The sequence below is a fragment of the Etheostoma spectabile genome, chromosome 4 (genome assembly GCF_008692095.1).
Source record: "Etheostoma spectabile isolate EspeVRDwgs_2016 chromosome 4, UIUC_Espe_1.0, whole genome shotgun sequence".
Taxonomy (NCBI): Eukaryota; Metazoa; Chordata; class Actinopteri; order Perciformes; family Percidae; genus Etheostoma; species Etheostoma spectabile.
Genome location: NC_045736.1, coordinates 22060982 through 22080767, shown reverse-complemented (window position 1 = coordinate 22080767; position 19786 = coordinate 22060982). Strand labels below are relative to the sequence as shown.

General features: G+C 40.8%; 1 protein-coding gene across 6 annotated transcripts in view; it reads left to right on the top strand.

Annotated features, from left to right (window-relative positions):
• kif21b (kinesin family member 21B) overlaps positions 1–19786 on the top strand; it is a 75911-nt gene that overhangs the window by 30659 nt on the left and 25466 nt on the right. For 3 of the 6 annotated variants that reach the window (XM_032512539.1, XM_032512542.1, XM_032512541.1), the window contains exons 2-24: positions 217–439; positions 1534–1716; positions 3589–3738; positions 5260–5394; positions 5526–5729; positions 5989–6104; positions 6478–6673; positions 7550–7739; positions 7893–7956; positions 8507–8737; positions 9593–9716; positions 9804–9942; positions 10842–11030; positions 11532–11731; positions 12329–12436; positions 13083–13397; positions 13865–14050; positions 15580–15783; positions 15952–16053; positions 16613–16778; positions 16981–17041; positions 17242–17290; positions 18054–18298. In XM_032512539.1, coding sequence (XP_032368430.1) covers positions 217–439; positions 1534–1716; positions 3589–3738; positions 5260–5394; positions 5526–5729; positions 5989–6104; positions 6478–6673; positions 7550–7739; positions 7893–7956; positions 8507–8737; positions 9593–9716; positions 9804–9942; positions 10842–11030; positions 11532–11731; positions 12329–12436; positions 13083–13397; positions 13865–14050; positions 15580–15783; positions 15952–16053; positions 16613–16778; positions 16981–17041; positions 17242–17290; positions 18054–18298 — 3780 coding nt within the window. Of the gene's footprint in view, positions 1–216; positions 440–1533; positions 1717–3588; positions 3739–5259; positions 5395–5525; positions 5730–5988; positions 6105–6477; positions 6674–7549; positions 7740–7892; positions 7957–8506; positions 8738–9592; positions 9717–9803; positions 9943–10841; positions 11031–11531; positions 11732–12328; positions 12437–13082; positions 13400–13864; positions 14051–15579; positions 15784–15951; positions 16054–16612; positions 16779–16980; positions 17042–17241; positions 17291–18053; positions 18299–19786 lie in introns of all 6 variants that reach the window. The other 3 variants (XM_032512540.1, XM_032512538.1, XM_032512537.1) reach the window with 2 other exon arrangements.

Sequence of the window (19786 nt, the reverse complement as noted above, 5' to 3'; positions counted from 1 at the left end):
TGTAAAATAAATATATGAAATGAAATGAAATGAAATGTTTCTACTTGAAATGATCATAAGGTCAAAGCAGAGTCTGTCTAGCGTGTGGATGAGATTGTTATACTTTATCTACTTGATCTATAAAACCATGAAAACATTTCATCAGTGACACCAATGATGATGGCATCTTTTTATCCATTCACTGGTTGTCTCTTTCCTTTTCTTCTCTTTTCTCAGGATTCGCCCTCAGATGGCCAAGGAGAAGATAGAGGGCTGCCATGTGTGCACGCTTGTCACACCTGGAGATCCACAGGTCCTCCTGGGTAAAGACAAGGCCTTCACCTATGACTTTGTGTTTGACATCGACTCGGAGCAGCAGCACATCTACCAGACCTGTGTATACAAGCTCATCGAGGGCTGCTTCGAGGGCTACAACGCCACAGTGTTCGCTTATGGTCAGGTATGTCACCCACGCTTAGATTTTGATATTAGGAATTTAAATGATAGACCACCACATCTTAAACACAAAGTCAAGATAGTCCCAATTAGACCTGCACGATTAATCGTTATAAAATTGCAATCTCAATTCACCCTGTTCACGATTTTTTTTTTTTATGACTTTGGTTCTCATTTAAATTTACAAGCCGACTGCATCACAAACGCTACTACTTTCTTCTGTGTTTTTCTTAACATAGACTGTGTACAATAGGTTTTAAAGTACTCTCAAGCACTACAATGCTCTCCCTTCTCTGCACTAAAGCCTATATGTTTAGAGGCTTGTGGTGATGCGCAATGTGCTATTGGTGCCAAAAATAAAATCTTACGTTTGGTAGTGCCAATTTGTTTTTTTGTCATGGTTCATGTGTGCAAAACACGATATCATTTCAAAGCTAAAAAAAATCTTGATTCATATTTTTCCCTGAATCATGCAGGCCTAGTCCCAATAGACCTTTAATCCAGAGTTCTATGGCTTTCTTGGAAAAACAACTATATATGTTTTCTTGATTTCTGATGAAATTATTAGTTTATATTACGTTTGGAACTGCAAAATAAATATAGCTTATTGAAACACTTTGTAGTGGGTGGTGACTCAGGGTTTATAAATCTTACGCTGTCTGTCACAATCTTACAATTTACTAATGTTCCCAACTCTAATATTGAATATTATACATTATATAATATATCATGTAAAATATATTGTGTTGTTATAGTTACTGTTTTACATTTTATTGTGAACTTTTATTCTGAAATGTCTCTACAGGGAAGTTCAGCAATCCTTTAGGGGGTGGCTATCTATGTGTCTAGTCCTTAATGGAAAATTGATTATGACATCGCAATTTTGCTGTGTATGTATAGGCTCTGTTACCCAAAATAACTCTTAAATGGGTTGGTTGAATAAACACACATACACACCTCAACACACAGTTAATTCAAGTTTAATTACCTGTCAATACATGCATGTAAAAACTAGTTTCTGTACATAGATGTAGGATGTGTGATGTTTGGAGCACACAGGAAATGGAATTTCATTGTGGTTAATGAAATGTGTTTCAGACGGGTTCGGGGAAGACCTACACCATGGGGACAGGCTTTGATGTGAGCCTGGGCCAGCAGGAGCAGGGCATCATCACGCGGGCGGTTCACCAGTTATTTGAAGGAATCCAGAACAGGAGGGTGCGCGCCCAGGAGGCCGGCAACCAGCCACCCGAATTTAAAGTCAGCGCCCAGTTCCTAGAGGTAGGTGACACACGTGTGTAGATGTGGATGGGTGCACATGAACATCCACACATAATCTCACATTTTAACAGGGCAGTATTGATGTTCTTGCTTACAAATTTGCTTGTGTGACGTGCTGGGATGGCTATTACTCCATATTAACTCTAACCAGATGGGACAAAACAGGGAGGCGAGAGGATCAACCCCCTCTACTACAAACAGGAAGTGACAACCCAATGACAGATGGGCAGGAATGTCTGCTTGTGCTTTGTTGGTCCTGATTAATGTTGTCCATTACCTCCGACATTATACCTCATCACTGAGGGGTAGATGATAGATAAGAGCAAGGGATGGGTGGGAGGCAGGGATCCTTGTGTCGGAGCAATGAGATAATTTGACAAGAAATGATTTCCTCCAAAGCTTTCTGTCAGGCAAATGTTTGGTTTGTCTCTTGGGGACAATTGTATGTGTGTTTGTAAATGTGCATGATTTGATTACTTTCTGTAATAATAATGTAAATACAAAACTACTTTGAATTTTTGTAGGTTTTTCTTATTTCTTTCTTTTTTTTCTGTCGGTCCATTCTCAGCTTACAAGGTTATCTCTGTTGATGGTAAACAGATGAGTGTGTGTGTGTGTTTGTCAGTAGCTGGGAACAGCTGACCTGTGTGGCCCTTGCCCTCTTTGGATTCTGAGAGGTTATTCTTTTGACCTGTGTGTTAATAAGAAACAGCTGTGAGAAACGGGGAGAACATGACAAGCATATGAATAGCTGCTCATTAAGTCATTATGTTTAATGGTTATTTTCTGATAAAACAGAGTTTTAGGGTATATATAATTAGTATAAATATGCATACGTGTTTGTTAGGGTGACCACCCGTCCCGCGTAGCGCGTGCGCGCACAGCGTTTGAAGCCCAATTCACGCGTCCCGCAAATTGAGACCGTGTCACGCACAATCAACACAAATGACACTAAAAGCTGCGGTAAAGTCGGACAGTTTCCAGCCGATTCCAGAACAAGAAGGGACTTTAACACTGTGGTGCGATTCCGATTTAATAAAATATAATCAGACCCACATACCAGCTGGTACACAGTCTCTAGTTTTAATTGTAGATCTCAAAGTGTTCTACATGAGATCTGATGCTGATTTTAATTAACAACAGACTGGAGATGATCAGTGATCTGAACGGATTTAGTCTCTCTGACTTCTAAACGTCTCTATCAGCCTGAATGTCCAGAATATGACTTTAAATCAGACAAATAGTTAAAATCCCTCCGATTGGTTGTCATGACAGCGCAGGCACGTGCACACCAGACACTGGGAAGGGACTTTTAGGAATGGGCTTTCCAATTCAAAAACTGGAGAAAGAGCCCGAGTCTGAGCAGTCTGAGCCCCCCCCCCATCAGTTAAAAAGAGAAGGTGGGTACAAGGAAGACTGGCGGGACTCTTTAGTTTAAACTGTTCCTGTTGAGCAACTACAATTCCTGTTAGTCCTATAATTTTATATTATAATGTATTTAAAGTGAATAAATTGTAATGAAAAATAAAATTAAATAGCTAAAGTAAATCGTAAGAGGAAGTGCATCTGTCAATTATATTATAATTGTATGAGATTTCAAAATATTAATCTTTATTTAGAAAAAAATACACATCGGTTGGCCTATTCATGAGCTTACATCAGCAGTTACACATGTTCAGGGGCATAGGGCATTATTAATATACCATGTAAGGTGCTAGAAATGGGTAAACCAGTATTAGTGAGTCTGCCCGTGGGGGGGCACCGCTGCGCCAGGCAGTGTCCCACATTGTCCCTCAGAAACATACCACTTGTCCCCCCTTGGGCTTATTAGCAGGTGGTCACCCTAGTGTTTGTGGCTTCTGTTTATTACAGTTATACAATGAAGAGGTCCTCGATTTGTTTGACGGTACCAGAGATCCAGAGAGTCGGAACAGGAAGTCCAACATTAAGATCCATGAAGACGCAAGTGGCAGCATCTACACCACTGGAGTCACTTCCAGACTGGTGCAGTCAGAGGAGGAGGTGGGGCTTGTTTCTGTGTGTTGTTGTTGGTTTTTATATGTGCATCATCTGCAGTCCCTTTTTTTTTTCAGTCTTGTTCAAAATGTAGTATATTTTAACACTGTATGTATATATTTGAAGTAGTCATTCTTCTGCTAATGTTTCTTGGGCTAAGGATCATACAAATGTATAAAACTATTTAAAAATCGGTCATTATTTTTCATTCAATTTAAGCTACTGCTTTGCTATAGCTCGGGCTGTATTTTTTATGCTTATCCTAACACAGTACTTATTTCAGCAATTTCTTTTCCTTTGTTTAAAAAAGCACATTTAATAATGTGTTTATGTTTCAGTATAGCAATTTTAAATGTCTTTAGATTTTCTTAATAAAATGAGTCTTAAATTTCACGCACAAGCTAAAAAAAATTAAATAAAACAAGCTTTTGTTTTATTTTACGATTAAGTGCTTGACATCAACACTTTCAAGAAGTGCAAATCTCAGATCATACATGCTTTGATAAGTTCCCTGTCACCATAGAGTGGTCTTGCATTGCAAAGGGTTAACTGTGAAGACTTCAATGAATGCTGACTGGTTGAGGCAGAGCATGGGAGCTGTCAGAGATCCCCAGTACCATGAAAATTCTGGCATAAATCATCTGGTGGTCAGTAGTCGGAAACAAAAAAATAGGTCGAGGGTGATAAGGAAGACTTTCCGCTAACATGCTGCCTTTTAAGCCAGACTGGCTAAACCCATGAGGCTATTTTGTGTGAGCAATACCAGACTGTTTCAGGGTTGCTTTCTTGAGAAGTTGCCAGATAAAAGGAGTGAGTGGAAGAAGGAGGATGTGATGGGTGATGAAGAGGGCAGGAGGACTGTCTGTTAGAAATGTGACGAGCTAGTGACAAAGAGGTTACCAGGGGTGTCAGGTGGTGATTTAGGGGGAGGGCTACAGTAAATGCTGTCCGGGACAAGGCACTTGGTATTATTTGGTTTCTTCTCAAATACCTGACAGAGTAGAAAGAAAGATGTGCATGGATTGTTAAATGGAAGCGGAAAGAGAAGAGAAGAAAGGTTGAATTCAGGAGAGGTCAGGACAGCTGAGAGACAAGTAGAGACAGATGGGCACTCCTGTGAATGGTAAGAGAGAAAATGTCAAAGCAGAGGGAGGGCGGAGATAGAAGTGTGGAGGTGATGGAGTGTGGAAAGAAAAAAGGAGTTAGGACAAAAACAAGAGAATATTTTTTTAGTTGGCAGCACTGTGAGTGTGTAGGGATGTAGAAAAAAAATATTAAAGAAAGGTTAAAATCATCAAAATTAGTGGTTTTTCACCTTCATTAAATACGCTGATGCAAATGTTGTTCTTCTCAGAAATCACAAAGTGATCATAGACGGTGAACCAATAAAATAGCGTGGTGTCAACAATTACCAATATTTTTTGTTGACTGAGCCTACTTTTTGTTTTTTTTATCATAGTTTTCTCTTCCACAGTTCAAACTAAAAAGTCCTAACTAAATGTCCTCCATATTGTGTGTTTATTGCAGCTGCTGCAGTGCCTAAAGCTTGGTGCTCTGTCCCGCACCACAGCCAGCACTCAGATGAACGCCACAAGCTCCCGCTCACATGCCATCTTCACCATCTACCTCTGTCAGATGAGAGTGTGCCCGCAGGCTCAAATGGTGAGATTTGGGGTTTGGAGTGGAGGGCAGAAAAAACTGAGAAAAAAAGACAATTAATGTAGTATTACAGTCATAGTAGCCTTAAAGGGGATGAAATAATATTTTTTCAATTTTTTGCCCACCCCTGCTAGCAGAATGGAGGTGGAGGAGGAGGAGGAGGAGGAGAGGAGAATGGGGATTTGAACGGCGTGGACTCAAGCCCCATCGCTCAGCCGGAGTTCGAGACGCTGATGGCAAAGTTCCACTTTGTGGACCTAGCTGGCTCTGAGAGGCTGAAACGCACAGGAGCTACAGGAGAGAGAGCCCGTGAGGGAATCTCTATTAACTGTGGACTGGTGAGATAGAAATATAAAATTTGTTGTTTGTTGGTGGTATGATCAAAAACAATGTCAATGACAAAGCATACACCAGTAGTTCACTAGTTTGTGATACATTTCTTTGTGTGTGTGTGTGTGTGTGTGTGTGTGTGTGTGGTGTGTGTGTGTGTGTGTGTGTGTGTGTGTGTGTGTGTGTGTGGTGTGTGGTGTGTGTGTGTGTGTGTGTGGTGTGTGTGTGTGTGTGTGTGTGTGTGTGTGTGTGTGTGTGGGGATGTAGCTTGCACTGGGAAATGTGATCAGCGCTTTAGGAGACCAGGCTAAGAAGGGAGGACACGTCCCTTACAGAGACTCCAAACTCACTCGTCTACTACAGGACTCACTAGGAGGCAACAGGTATTTACACTCACACACATGCAGTGATTGACATGAAATGAATTGCCTCTATTTTGATAGTTGATCACCTTTCTGAAGTTTTTGAAACAAAATGCCACCAATTTGATGGTTCCAGCTTCTCTAAAGTGAGGACTTTAAGCTTTTCTGTGCCATATGCAAAGTAAAAAAGTGCTCTGGTTTGGTTATTGACAGAGGTCACAAAGTTTTCCTTAAGCCCTCAATGGGACACACAAGGCATACTGTAAAGCTGTTAATGTTGTGCCTGATTATCAAAATGGCTTCTGTTATGTTCATGCTAACAACAAGAAATTCTCAACTTTGTTATACTGTATGCACAGTTGTCTAATAACCTTCACATTTCCTTCCTCTCCAGTCGCACATTGATGATCGCCTGCATCAGTCCGTCAGACCGGGACTTCATGGAAACACTAAACACACTGAAGTATGCCAACCGTGCCCGAAACATCAAGAACAAGGTGGTGGTGAACCAAGACAAGACCAGCCAGCAGATCAGCGCCCTGCGTGCCGAGATAGCTCGGCTTCAGATGGAACTGATGGAGTACAAGGCGGTGAGAGATTTAGGGATGAGTGGTGATAAGGAAAAAGGAAACATTGTGGGGGAGAGAAATTTAAAAAAAAATGATTTGAAAAAAATAAAGACAAAGAGGTGTTCAGAGAAAAGAGATAAAAGGGGCTGGGAAGTGGGGGCATGTTGAAGATGTTAAATGTGGCAGGTTGAAAGAAAGGAAAAAAAGACAACACATGGCTGTCAGTGTAACTGATGCAATGAGGCGGCAAGAGAGGGCTGACATAATGAATTCAATTGAGAATAGTAACTGAGCAGAATAAGAAAAAAAGACAACACTAATAGGAGTAAGTGAGGTTGGTATTGAAGTATGAGTAAGAAAAGCAGATGCTGCAGCTAAATATTATATCAAATCAAAGATCTTTACTGGAACACACGCATACATTTATACTTTTACTGCCTTTTCCAAAGTAATGCATATATTGATCCCGTAGCTGAATGTACAGAATAGCTCCTTACAGTGTAAATGTTCCTCGTATCATGGTTTACATAATATGGACCATTTTGCAGTTAGAGGACAGAGTGAATAATGATACAAGAAAATATGACAAGAAATAGGCAGAAGATTCAAAGAAAGTCTGCAAGGACTTCACTCCTCCAGGGCCACAAGAAACAAGCAATCATTTAGCAGGGCTGTCAGTCTAGGGCCACCACGGTTACTAGGTGTTAGGAAGTGAACGCATAACTATGCCCAGGGATTGCGAGCTGACCTCTATGTGGTAATAAGGGATGTGATGTGACTGGAGTCTGGAAGTAATGGAGTGTTTGGATGGATGGATTAGTTGCATTGTCTTTATCCCTAAAATTCTTCTGATGTTCAGGGTCACGGTCATGCTGACTGTTTTGCTCCTCTGTGCAGGGGAAGCGTGTGGCTGGTGAGGATGGTTCAGAGGGCTTCAGCGACCTGTATCAGGAGAATGCAATGTTGCAGAGAGAAAGCGACACACTTCGCCTCAGGGTAAAGGCCATGCAGGAGACCATTGACCACCTCAACACCCGTGTAACACATCTGCTGGCCAATGAGGTCAGCGCTCTGCTGACCAAGTCAAGTACGTGAGGGAAATATATAACTGCTCTTAATGTTTAAACACCATACAATCTCTGTTTGTCTTAAATTTACTGCTTTAAGCTTTTTTATTTTTAATGCATCCTTTTTGCATTGAATGCTTACCTGAGTTCCTCCTTTTGCTTTTGACTTCTAGGTGAGGGCAATGAGGAGATCGGGGCTTTAATCCAGAACTACATCCGAGAGGTTGAAGAACTTAGGTAAGAGCTCTAAACCTTGTGGGATGCCTTCATTTACTGCCATCACTTGTAGCATCACACTAACTGAAATAATCAAACCTAAATGTGGGACAGCACTTACAGGAATGATTTGACATTTTTGGAAATATGCTTACAGAGGGAGTTACATGAGGTGGTCTCTGCTATTCTGTTTGTTATGTAGTTGGACCCCTTTAGCAGATTAACAGACAATGTGACCACAAATGACATTATGGCAAAATGTTTAATTAGAGTAGCGAAGAGCCATAAGGTCAGTGAACCGTGAATGACAATATTTCAATTTGCTAATGTTAGCTAAAAAAGCTACCGTATGCTACTGAACTTTGCAAGGATAAGAATGTGTTATTTCTTCTTTTGAAAGTTTAAAAGTGAATGAAAGAATAGACCCAGTGGCTTTAATTAGCTTGTGTTAAGTCAGTTTGAATTTCGTTTCTAATTTCAGAATCATTTTTTCCCCTTCTCAGAACCCTGCAGAAAGAAATTATGAAGTAAAGAGTTGTCTTTTTCTCCCTCTTTCGTTCTCCTCTGTCAGAACCAAGCTTCTTGAGAGCGAGGCTATGAACGAGTCTTTGCGACGGCAGGCGCCCCGACTTTCCTTGCGTTCCCCATTCCCTTCCTCTGCTCACAGCCCCGCCCCCGGCCACCCCCCTGGCTCCTCCCCTGCTCCCTTGTCCATGGAAGCTGAGATGACGGACGTGTTGCGCCGGGCCAAGATGGACATTGAGAGGCTGAAGAAGAAGGAGAGGAGGCAGAGGAGAATGAGGTGAGTCACATGATAACGTGAACACTTTATACAATATAAAAGAAATCCAGACAAAAGTCACTGGAGGAGTCAAGTCCGCCGAGTTCCAGGAAGCTCTTCTGTCCTTATACATCCGAACATCTCAGTGTAATGTAAATTTGATTTCTCATTCGTTCTTCTGATCCCTTGTCAATAAATGATGCATGATGAGTACAACATTGTTCATGCCCTCCTCATTGCTTCTCTCCTCTAGCTTAAGAGCCACGTCACAAGTCAATTAGTGCTTTGGGACGGCCTGCTTCTGAATAGAATTGGGATGCAGCCAAAGCTGAGTAGTAACGCTGGCTTGGACACAAAAAGGTCTTATTCAGTTGGCCAGTGGGTCATGAGAGAGAAGAGTACACAGCCTAACAGGCTAATTGAGGTTTAATGGGATCGAGATGGAGGTAGAAGAGAATTTAGAGATGGTATGGGTGATAAGGGGGACGGTTGTAAAAGAGTGAGCAAAGGGGAAAACATAATTGGCAATCAAGAGGTAAGAGCTGAAAGGGCAGGATGAGCTGAAGAAGATTTTGCCAATGACTTCACAGGTCTGACTTTGCCGTGATCATATTACTTGGCAACACTCCCAAAGCCTTAATGATGGTTGTTAGGAGTGTGTGACATCTCACTTACATGCAATATAGAGTGTTTGCAATGCATGGTAATGGACAAAAACACTCATATAATATATATATATATATATATATATATATATATATATATCATTGTACATGAATTGGATAGACTGTCAACTGAAAATAGTAAAGGGAAATAATTTGATAACTCAAAATTTATGTTGTTTCTCAATGCCAACTGGCTTTTCTGCTCCTGTAGTCCAGAGTTGGAGAAAGGTCTGAAGAAACGAGTGAAGCTGCACACTCACGAGAATGGAGAGAACGGGCAGAGTGGTCAAAACGGACAGAATGGAGAGATCGATTCAGACGACAATTACACTGAGGTATGGTACTCGTGTTGGCATTCATACGGACAACAAACAAAAACAAACTGAACAAAGTCTAATGTATCTGTGTGTTTCTGTGTGTAGGATATCATGTCTCCACTGCAGGAGGAGAGTGGTTGTGAAGAAGATGAAGGGGAGGATGAAGAGGAGGGCAGGGAGGAGGAGGACGGGTTTGACAGTGACGAGAGCCTGGTGGATTCAGACTCAGACTCCGATGAGAAAGGTGTGTTTCTGACAACTGCTGCTTTTTTTGTGTGCATTTAGCCATGTTAACATAGCTTATAATGTCTGTCTTTAGGTCGGTCAGTAAGTATCTCAACAACTATGGAATGGATTGCTATGACATTTTGTACGGACATTTGTTGTGCGATGAATCCCAATGACTTTGGTGATCCCCTGTCTTTTCCTCTAGCACTGCCAGCTGGTCAAAGTTTATCTCAACATCTTCAGTATCGAAAGAATTGGCACAAACATTTGCATGGACATTCATGATTCCTTCCATGATTCCTTTTATGAGTTGATAATGACCTTTAAGATCCTCCGACTTATCCTCTTGCGCCATCTACTGGTGTATATTTCAATTTATGGTTTATGACCAGATATTTGAAAAATGTATCACGATCCCATTTGACTCAGCTGTAAACTTGTGTTTAGACTAAGGTGGTGAACATGGTTAACATGTTAGCATTGTTATTATGAACATGTAAGCATACTAATGTAAGCATTTGGCTCAAAGCATCGTTGTGCCTAAGTACAGCCTCACAGAGCAGATAACATGGCTTGCCCTATTTTGTGTTTGATTGCAAAACATCAGTTTGTCAGATGGTGTACCGTGAAGACATATATGAAATATATTTTATATAATAGAGCTGAATTTGAATGTGTACTCTTATGGACAGTTTCTGAGAGAAGCACAAAGAAGCAACATGTTAATTAACCAATGCCAAAAGTTTAGGTTGATGCCAATCACAATAAAAAAACTGACAATAAATTAAGACTACGATTTGGTGCGTTTTGTTGATTTCCTGCTATTAATATAATTATCCTCCATTATTATTTTATTTAAACTCCTATTTAAGATCTTCTTGGCACTCAATCTGATCTCTACCTTCCAACATGCAGCCAACTTCCAGGCAGACCTGGCTGATCTGACCTGCGAGATTGAGATTAAGCAGAAGTTGATGGACGAACTGGAGAACAGCCAACGGAGGCTGCTGATGCTCAAACTGCAGTACGAGGAAAAGCTCATTCTACTGCAGAACAAGATCCGAGACACTCAGCTGGAGAGAGACCGTGTACTGCAGAACCTCAGTGAGTTCATGCATTACGAGATTTGTAAATTACACCTGGATTGGGGAGTTTTTGATCAGTAAAAGGTGTAGTTTAAGGTAAAGCATCCTGACAACTATGGCTGGGTACCAAATTCAATACTTTTAGGGCACTGACCAAATTGCCTCTAAAGTATCGCGAATGCCTCGTCATTTCAGTACCTAGTCCATCTCATCAGTGTCAGTAAGCCAATAAGCATGCAGCCTGCTTCTACCTAGATTGAATAATGTTTGTGATTAACGTTACACGTCATAGAGACACGCAGGTAAAACTCTACATTCTGCACAGGGCTCAGACAGTCAATAGATTTGTGCTGCAATGTTGTGATTTATTTTTGTTTTATGAAATTGTTATCGCAAAAACTATTGTTTAGGAACTGGCATTGAAGTCACGATATTGGTATCGGTAATGGTATTGAATATTTTTTAACCATACCCAGCGCTACTGACAACAGATCATTAACCTTATTATGTGGCTACACAGTGTCTATGGAGAACTATACAGAGGAGAAGGCCAACCGGATCAAGCAGGACTACGAGAAACGTCTTAAGGAGATGAATAGAGACCTTCTGAAGCTGCAAGTGGCACAGAAAGAACACGCACGTCTCCTGAAAAACCAAGGGAGGTACGAACGGGAGCTGAAGAAACTCCAGACAGAGGTCAACGATATGAAGAAAGCCAAGGTAAGAGGAAGAAGAGTCAAGTCAAGTTATTTTATTGGTATAGCACATTTAAACAAACAGTTGACCCAAAGCGCTTTACAGGTAGAGCATTGAAGGCAGAATCAGTTGGCCTTAAAGATACATAATCAAGTGTGCAAGGTTACATGAATATAGTTAGGCAAAGGTAAAGTCAAATAATGTAACATAGAATAAAACAACAATGGATTTGCAAATACAAAAACATAAGAAAAAGTTGAAAATCAAGGGGAGTTAAAAGCAAGAGAGTAAAACTGCTTCTTCATATTTGATTTAAAACTGGCAATTGTATTACAGAATTTGACATGGGGTGGGAGGGAATTCCAGAGTTTGGGGGCTACTACAGAAAAGGCTCGGTACCCTCTGGTTTTAAGGCGTGTCCGGGGGATGACAAGGAGTTGTTGGGTTGTAGACCTAAGTGCCCTGGCGGTAAGTAGAGTAAGTCGACAGGAGATTTTCACTGGGAGCCAATGAAGCTCAGCTAAAACGAGTGATGGGGGAGGTGTGGGAGCATGAATAAATGCCATTGTTTGAGCAGAAATACTAGTGCAGATTAGGAAGCCTGACCTCTGCTGTTTCCAGGTGACACTGATGAAACAGATGAAGGAGGAGCAGCAGAGGAGGAGGATGGTGGAGGCAAAGAGGAACCGTGAGATCGCCCAACTCAAGAAGGAGCAGCGCCGCCAAGAGGTCAGTGTCGGTGTTTATGACAGATATATTCGACACTGCAAACTACAGTCAATACTACAGTGTTCAGAAACACATATTAACATATGTGCTTCAGCTCCCTCCAATGTCTCATGCAGAAATAGAATTATTGGAAAATGAGTGCTAGTTAAGACAGTATGTGCAACGTCATATATGAGCTTGTTTAATCTATGTTTTAGCTGTTGGCAACATGTTACAAATTCTAATTACACAACTGTATTTAAAGAATGACTCACGTTGATGAGTGGCTTGCAATGAGGTTTTTCCTTCTGTTTGTCAGCCTGGCACTTTAAAACACTTCTTTATGGATCATGCACATATTGTACACAGATTGTTGTGTTTCGAAGATTAGCACATACATACCCTGAATGAGTTCATTCATTCAGGAGAGGGCTTATGAGCATGGGAACATTTACACTGTCATACCGTGGGCCTCATTTGTAATCCTTTTATTTATGGTTTTGTCTTGAGTCTTAAAATCCTCAAATGATCAATACTTTCCTGTGTGTAGACTGTCTTATTCAACTCAGGGATCTAATTAACGTTAGAAGAGCAAAATAACAAATGTAGAGGAAAAATATATAACAGACATGTTGAGAGTACTCTTTCTGTCTTTCCTGTTCATCAGTACCAGATTCGAGCCCTGGAGTCTCAGAAGCGGCAGCAGGAGCAGGTGCTGCGCAGGAAGACCCAGGAAGTTACCGCCCTGCGGCGCCTGGCCAAGCCCATGTCAGACCGTGTGGCAGGGCGTGTGGCCCGCTGGAACCAGACACCCCCAGTTACAGACTCTGGGGCTGAGTTATCAGCCAGCACTACAGCAAGCAGCTCTGAACCTGAGACTGGGAGGACTGTGAGCGGGCTGGTGAGACAGTGGAACAACAAAAACAATGTGTTTGGATATCTGGCAGAGAGTGAAGGGAGCATGGATGGAACCAGGGTCATTGGGTAAGCTGGGTTGATGTAGTCAATGACCTCTCATTTACATGTACATGTGTGAATGCTGTCTTTGTAGGTAATTCTTTAAATGACCAAACGGTCACTTGTAATGATGAACCTACAGAGAGTTATCACCCGAATCTGGAGCTCCTTTCAGCTTTACAGAGCTTTATAGTGAGTTTTACCTCGTTGTTTAGCCATCCGGACGTAGTTTTACTGTTTTGGTTTACTCTAATAGTGTTGTTTTCAGCTTTAGCAGGCAGCTGTTCTGCTCAGCACCAAACGTAGCTACTGGTTAGAAAACATAGTTGAGCATTTAGCAGCTAATAAGACAAATGTATGAGAATGTTTTTCAGTAAATGCTGGTTGTGTAAATGAGTAAACTGTTCCTAAAAGGTTCACCATATCAACTGAAATGGTGATGATACGTCAGTGTTGTGGCGGAAAAAAATCAGTCTCTCTTTGTCCCTTCCCGGCAGTCGGAAGAAGTTGCAGCGTAAGCCAGCGGGCGTTGGAAGCGTTGGAGTGGCGGGCAGAGCCAGCAGCTTCTCCAAGTCTGCACGTCAGAAGTGGCAAGCGCTTGAGCGTCGCGTTATGGACATTGTCATGCAGAGAATGACAATCGCTAATGTGGAAGCTGACATGGATCGCCTTATAAAGGTAGGAATGACCTTCACATTTTTATTCTAGATTAAATCGTGCCGTTTGAGGCGTTGTTGTTACTGGGATTATACTAGGTTTGGTATCTATAGAGTAAAATGGCATCAACAGGGACTTGACCTTGACCTGTTTCACTTGAGACGTGGAAAATTGTTTTGTTAATGTGCTGTATTTATATAGCGCTTTTCCAATCTTAACAACTGCTCAAAGCGCTTTTACATCTACAGGATACATTCACCATTCATACACTGTGGCCGGGGCTGCCGCCTGCTCATCAGATAAACATTCATACATTTGACACATTCACACTCCGATGCGACAATGACTGCAGGGGCGGGGATCGAACCACCAACCTTCCGATTGGCAGGCAACCGCTCTATCACTGAGCCACAGCCGCCCAAACAATTGATAGGGCTGTGCAATCAATCAAATTTTGATCATGATTTTGATTTTGGCACATAACAATAACAAAAACAATTATATTGCACGTTACATTTTGCAAGTTGTTATTTCGCCTTGTGTTCTGTCAAATTTAACCCATTTTCAAAAAGTTTCTATACCAGAAATGTTGGTTTATTTAACCCGAACTGCCAAAAGAAATAACGTGGATGGTTCCGTACAGCGCTCTTCACAAGTAAATTCAATGATCAGCTCACTAATTTCATTTAATTTGGGTGTTTTAATCAATTTGAAAGCATTTGAAAAAGAAAATGATAAAAGACGGTCTATAAAAGTGCGGAAAGAAATCAGCAAAAACTTCAGAAAAAGTGACAAAAAAACTTGAAAAAAGTGACTAAGACGTCAAAACATTTCCAAAACATCAGGAAAAGCAACACAAGTGTCAAAATAGCCAACCAAAACATTGACGGGAAGACAACACAAGGATTAACTGTTTCACTGTTTTTTAAGTGCAATAAATGCAACTACTTTCCAAAAGTCAATGAGTAATTGTGTTAAATAATCAATATCAATCGATTTCAAAATGGACCAATCTAATTGTGATTAGGATTTTTTTCCATAATTGAGCAGCCCTACCATGAGATGTGCACCTTTCACCATACATAGAGATTGGCATGGTTTTATTTCAGTTAGACTAATAGCTGGTTTGATTTGCATCGAGAGAGGATTTTATGGAAAGTATCCCATGCCAATCTCTATTTATGGTGAAGGGTATATGATGATGTGGGGCTATTTTAATTCCAAAAGCCAAGGGAACTTTATCAGGATCCATAATATACTGATCCATAAAATAACTGGCCTTTAATAATAAAAATCTGCCTGCCTCTATGGGAATTTAACATAGGGGTATGGATACTTATGCCCCCTGTATTTTAAGGAAGAACATTTATTTATTTACAATACGTTATTCATTCACAAAGAAAATTGGTGTCCTTAAAGGTTGGATTTTAAACATGATTTTTTTATTCCTCTTTTTAATCAACTTAAGCATGGGCATGTAAACTTATGAGCACAATTGTAGGTCTGACCTTTTTTTTCCTCTGTATGCATTTGTGTTTTTGATGAGTCAGAAGCGAGAGGAGCTGACAGTCCATCAAGAATCACTCTCACACAAGAGAGAGGTACTAATGGCAGACGGAGAGGGACCAGAAGCAGAAGACCGCCTCCTTCAGGAAATTACTGAGGAGATTGAGGTGCTGAACGCCAACATAGACTACATCAATGACAGCCTGTCTGACTGCCAGGCCACCATTGTACAGATAGAAGAGACCAAGGTAACACACACACACACACACACACACGCACACGCACACGCACACGCACACGCACACGCACACACTCACACACACACACACACACACACACACACCACACACACACACGTTTGCAGTCTAGCTGTGAAAAGTGTGAGGAGTAATGCCTAGGATTGTGTTTTCCTGCAGGATGAGCTGGACTCAGTGGACACCTCAGTTGTGATCAGTTCCTGCTCTCTGGCTGAAGCACGCAACCTGCTGGATCACTTCCTGAAGGCTTCCATAGACAAAGTGAGTTATCATAAAGGGGTTATGAAAACTTAAAATTCCATAGGTGGGTTTGCAGGTGGGCTTGCAGACTTAGAAACATTTGTAGTTGAAATTATTGAAATCCACACTCTTGAAGGTGTGAAAGAAAATATGTGGCTTTAACAAAAAAAACACTTATTAAGTGTTATAAGTGTTTAAATGCCTTAAAATAAATGAGTTTTTTACTGTTATCATATCATGTCACTGGCAAACATCTAATTATGTTATTTGTATGTATTGATATTTGATTTGATTGATATTGAGGCAATGCTCTGCAGTGAGTGATGTGCAGGTGCACTTAACAATGGATTGTGGTTCCATCCAGTGGTGTCTCTTTGTACTGCAAGATGTTGTCACAGGTGTATTTCTTGGTGCAAAAAAAATCAAATCACCCTTCAGAAAGCCAAAACACTTTATTAATTAGATATTCTCATTTCCTGTTGTATGATTAAAACGTAGTCTAAAAGTAAACTCCTACAGTACATTACGTGTATTTGTGTTTGCATTATTATTTTTGATTTTGTCTGGTCTGTGTAAACAGAGTCTACTGGTGGCTCAGAAGGAGGCTCAGGTCCGACTGCTGGAGGGTCAGCTGAGACAGACAGATATGATTGGCTCATCTCACAATCACGTAATCCTTGATGCCCTGCGAGAAAAAGCAGAATACATCCCTGAGCTCCACGCTCTCATCCACAATGTACAGCAGGGTGAGTGGTGTTTTTAGTTTATGCTTAGGGTTTGTGTGGCAGTGTGCACTGTACAACTTTATTCTGTATGTTCCCTTGACTTAATCTGAATATATCAAACAAAAAAATGCACAGTATGAAATGTGGTAGTGGATTAGGTTTTGTGTGGCAGTGTATGTACAGTGTGCAGGCGACTGACAAGGTTTGTTTTGTGTGCGTCCAGAAAACGGTTACGCCAGCACAGACGAGGAGCCCTCTGAGTTCAGCCAGGCGTCTGACAGCAGGTGAGACTGCAGTCAGCCACACAAAATCCTCCTCTCACTCTGACCCATTTTTCACTATGTGCTAAAGTTGGTCTTATTGTACAAAAAAGAAGGTCAGACATAGTTTTATCTGAAAAATATGAACATTGTACTATGTACATTCCTCATTCCTTTTTGTATCATGTATATTTCTCTAACCCTCGTTTCCTCTCTTTCTGCAGCGTATCTCAAATGAAAGAATCCAACAGCCAAGATGATTTCAAAATAAAGGTACAGCTGATTTGTGTTGTTGAAGTGCATATTGTAGTTGTTATTTGGCTATTAGAGATTTAAATTCACATTCTTCTTCTTAACACAACAAGAGCGTCTTCTTTTTAAATCCACATATCAACATTGCCTCCATGTTTTATTTCTCAGAATAGCTCTATTTTTTCCCCTGTGTCAGTGTTTAAAACATCAGGTAGTGCTGCAACTTGCAGTAGCCAATTCTGTCAGACCTTTATGAGTCATGATGGCACTGCATGTTGATGGAATTAGTGTTTTTTTTTAAATTGTGATTGTGTTTAGACCCTTACTCTATTTTTAACCGTCAACACACATGCCACAGTTTCTCTCAAAGCAGCTGCCATTTTTGTTTGTAACCATGAGGTGGCAGCATACGCAAACACTTTAAACTTCTTCTACTAACAAAAGTGTTGGTTTGATGTTCTGAAGAGGAACCCCTGTTTTTACACCAACTCCTCCTGTCATCTTGTTAATACTGTGTGAATTAGTTGTCTATATTGGGTTTTTGATGTTATTGTTCTCTTTGACCTCACATTGGCTTCTTTCTCTTTTCAAGTTTGTTTTGCTATTATCATATTCTCTTTGCTCTTTACCCAACTGAATGGTGTTTTAGGGCGGTGTCTTAATTTCCTCTTGTGCCTTTATTGAAATTCAATCCTCATCTTTATTTTATGTCTCAGTTTTTCATATCCCACTATCCCACTTCTTTTCTTATATCATTCCCCTGTCTATGCAAATGATCAACCAGATGGAGCCTCGTCTGTCAGCTCAGATGAAGGCGGTGTCTGCGGAGTATCTGGGTCCCATCCTGGACTCCTCATCAGGCAGCAAGCAGCAGCACATCACCAAATCTCTGGCCTCGCTGACAGACATCCAGGAGGATGGCATGAGCCTAGGGACAATGAGTCTGGGGCTCAGCCCGGCCCTGCGAGATCCCTACCACAGGGACCGGGCCTTCCGCACCATCAGCCTACCTGTCAGGGGACACACCTTGTAAGTGAATATAATGGCCGATGAGATGATCTAGGACAATACATTTGATTTAAGTGTTACCTGCGGAAAGAAGGAGACTTGGCTGTTGTATTTAAGCCATGTTGAAGCATGATAACACCTCACAAGTAACAATCACTGCAGTGTGTCGGATGGTAGAGCATTTGTATTTCCACTCTCCACTTCAGTGGTTCCCAACTTTTTTTGTACCCCCACAGCCTATCAAATAAGTTCAAGTACCTCTTACTTTTGGCTATATATACCCACCATTTCTCCATTACTCCTTTTTCACAATTGTGACATTACTTTTCAATAACTATTTTAATCATGTATCCATTACATTTAACTATTGGAACTGTTTATTCATTACTTTCATAACTGTTAAGACTAAAATAGTGTTCAGTTATTACAGCTGACTCACTATGTGGATATATATTTTTAAATCAAACCCTTACTTCTATTCTATCATATTAGTTGAGCTTTTCTACAAATCTTTCAAACTACGACTTGTCCACTGCAGCAGTGCCCCCTGGGGTACAACTTCCCCCAGTTGGCCAGCAGGGTGGCCTGTTGGTTAGAGTCCTCCTCAATTAGAGAAACTCATCTTGAATCCCCATGTAGGTAAACAGTTGTTCTGCTGAACTGCCGGTGAGCAAAATGAAGAGCTAAGTCATTGAATTGACATGGGTTGAACTTAGGGCTGGTTGAACTTAGGGTTGAACTTGGGCTGGGCGATAGGGGGAAAATCCGATCACGATATTCTTGACCAAATACCCTGATAACGATATTGCGGCGATATTCTCGGGTTGACAATTGGTGCTTTAACAAAGTATCTTCACACTTAAGTTTTAGATAAATAATCAGTAATGTGGACATAATGACTATGTGGGGAAAAGGCAAATAATAGAACAGCTAGAACTGTCTGGTAAGTTCAGAAAAGTACATCATAATATAATATAATATAATGCAGCCTTTAAAACCAGGAAAAGACACCACTTAGGTCATATCACAATATTACGATATCCAAAATCTAACACGATATCCTGTCTCATATCACGATATCGATATAATATCGATATGTTGCTTAGTCCTAGTTGAACTGGAACATTTGCAACTATTTAAACATAAGATGTGTTGTTGAGGTAAACAATCAAGCGGGATAGAAACATAAGGATAATTCCATAACCATGAACTAATATCACAAATCAACAAGAAAAAAGGAACATCTTTTTACTTATTTTTATTTCCTGATAAAGTTGTCAAGATTTTTTGTGTCTCTCCCCCAATGCACACTTCCAACTTACCAACCACTGAAAACCTGCCAGAGGCCAAACATTTTTTAGGTTATAAAACTGCTTCAGGGAGAAAAAAAGCACAAGCCAATGAAATTTCTATTAGTCCTCTGGAATATGAAGCCTGGTTGTGTGTGATTTGCTATTTAAAGAAATTAGTCTGCCAGTTGCTTTAGTCTGCTAGAAATGCCTACAGTTG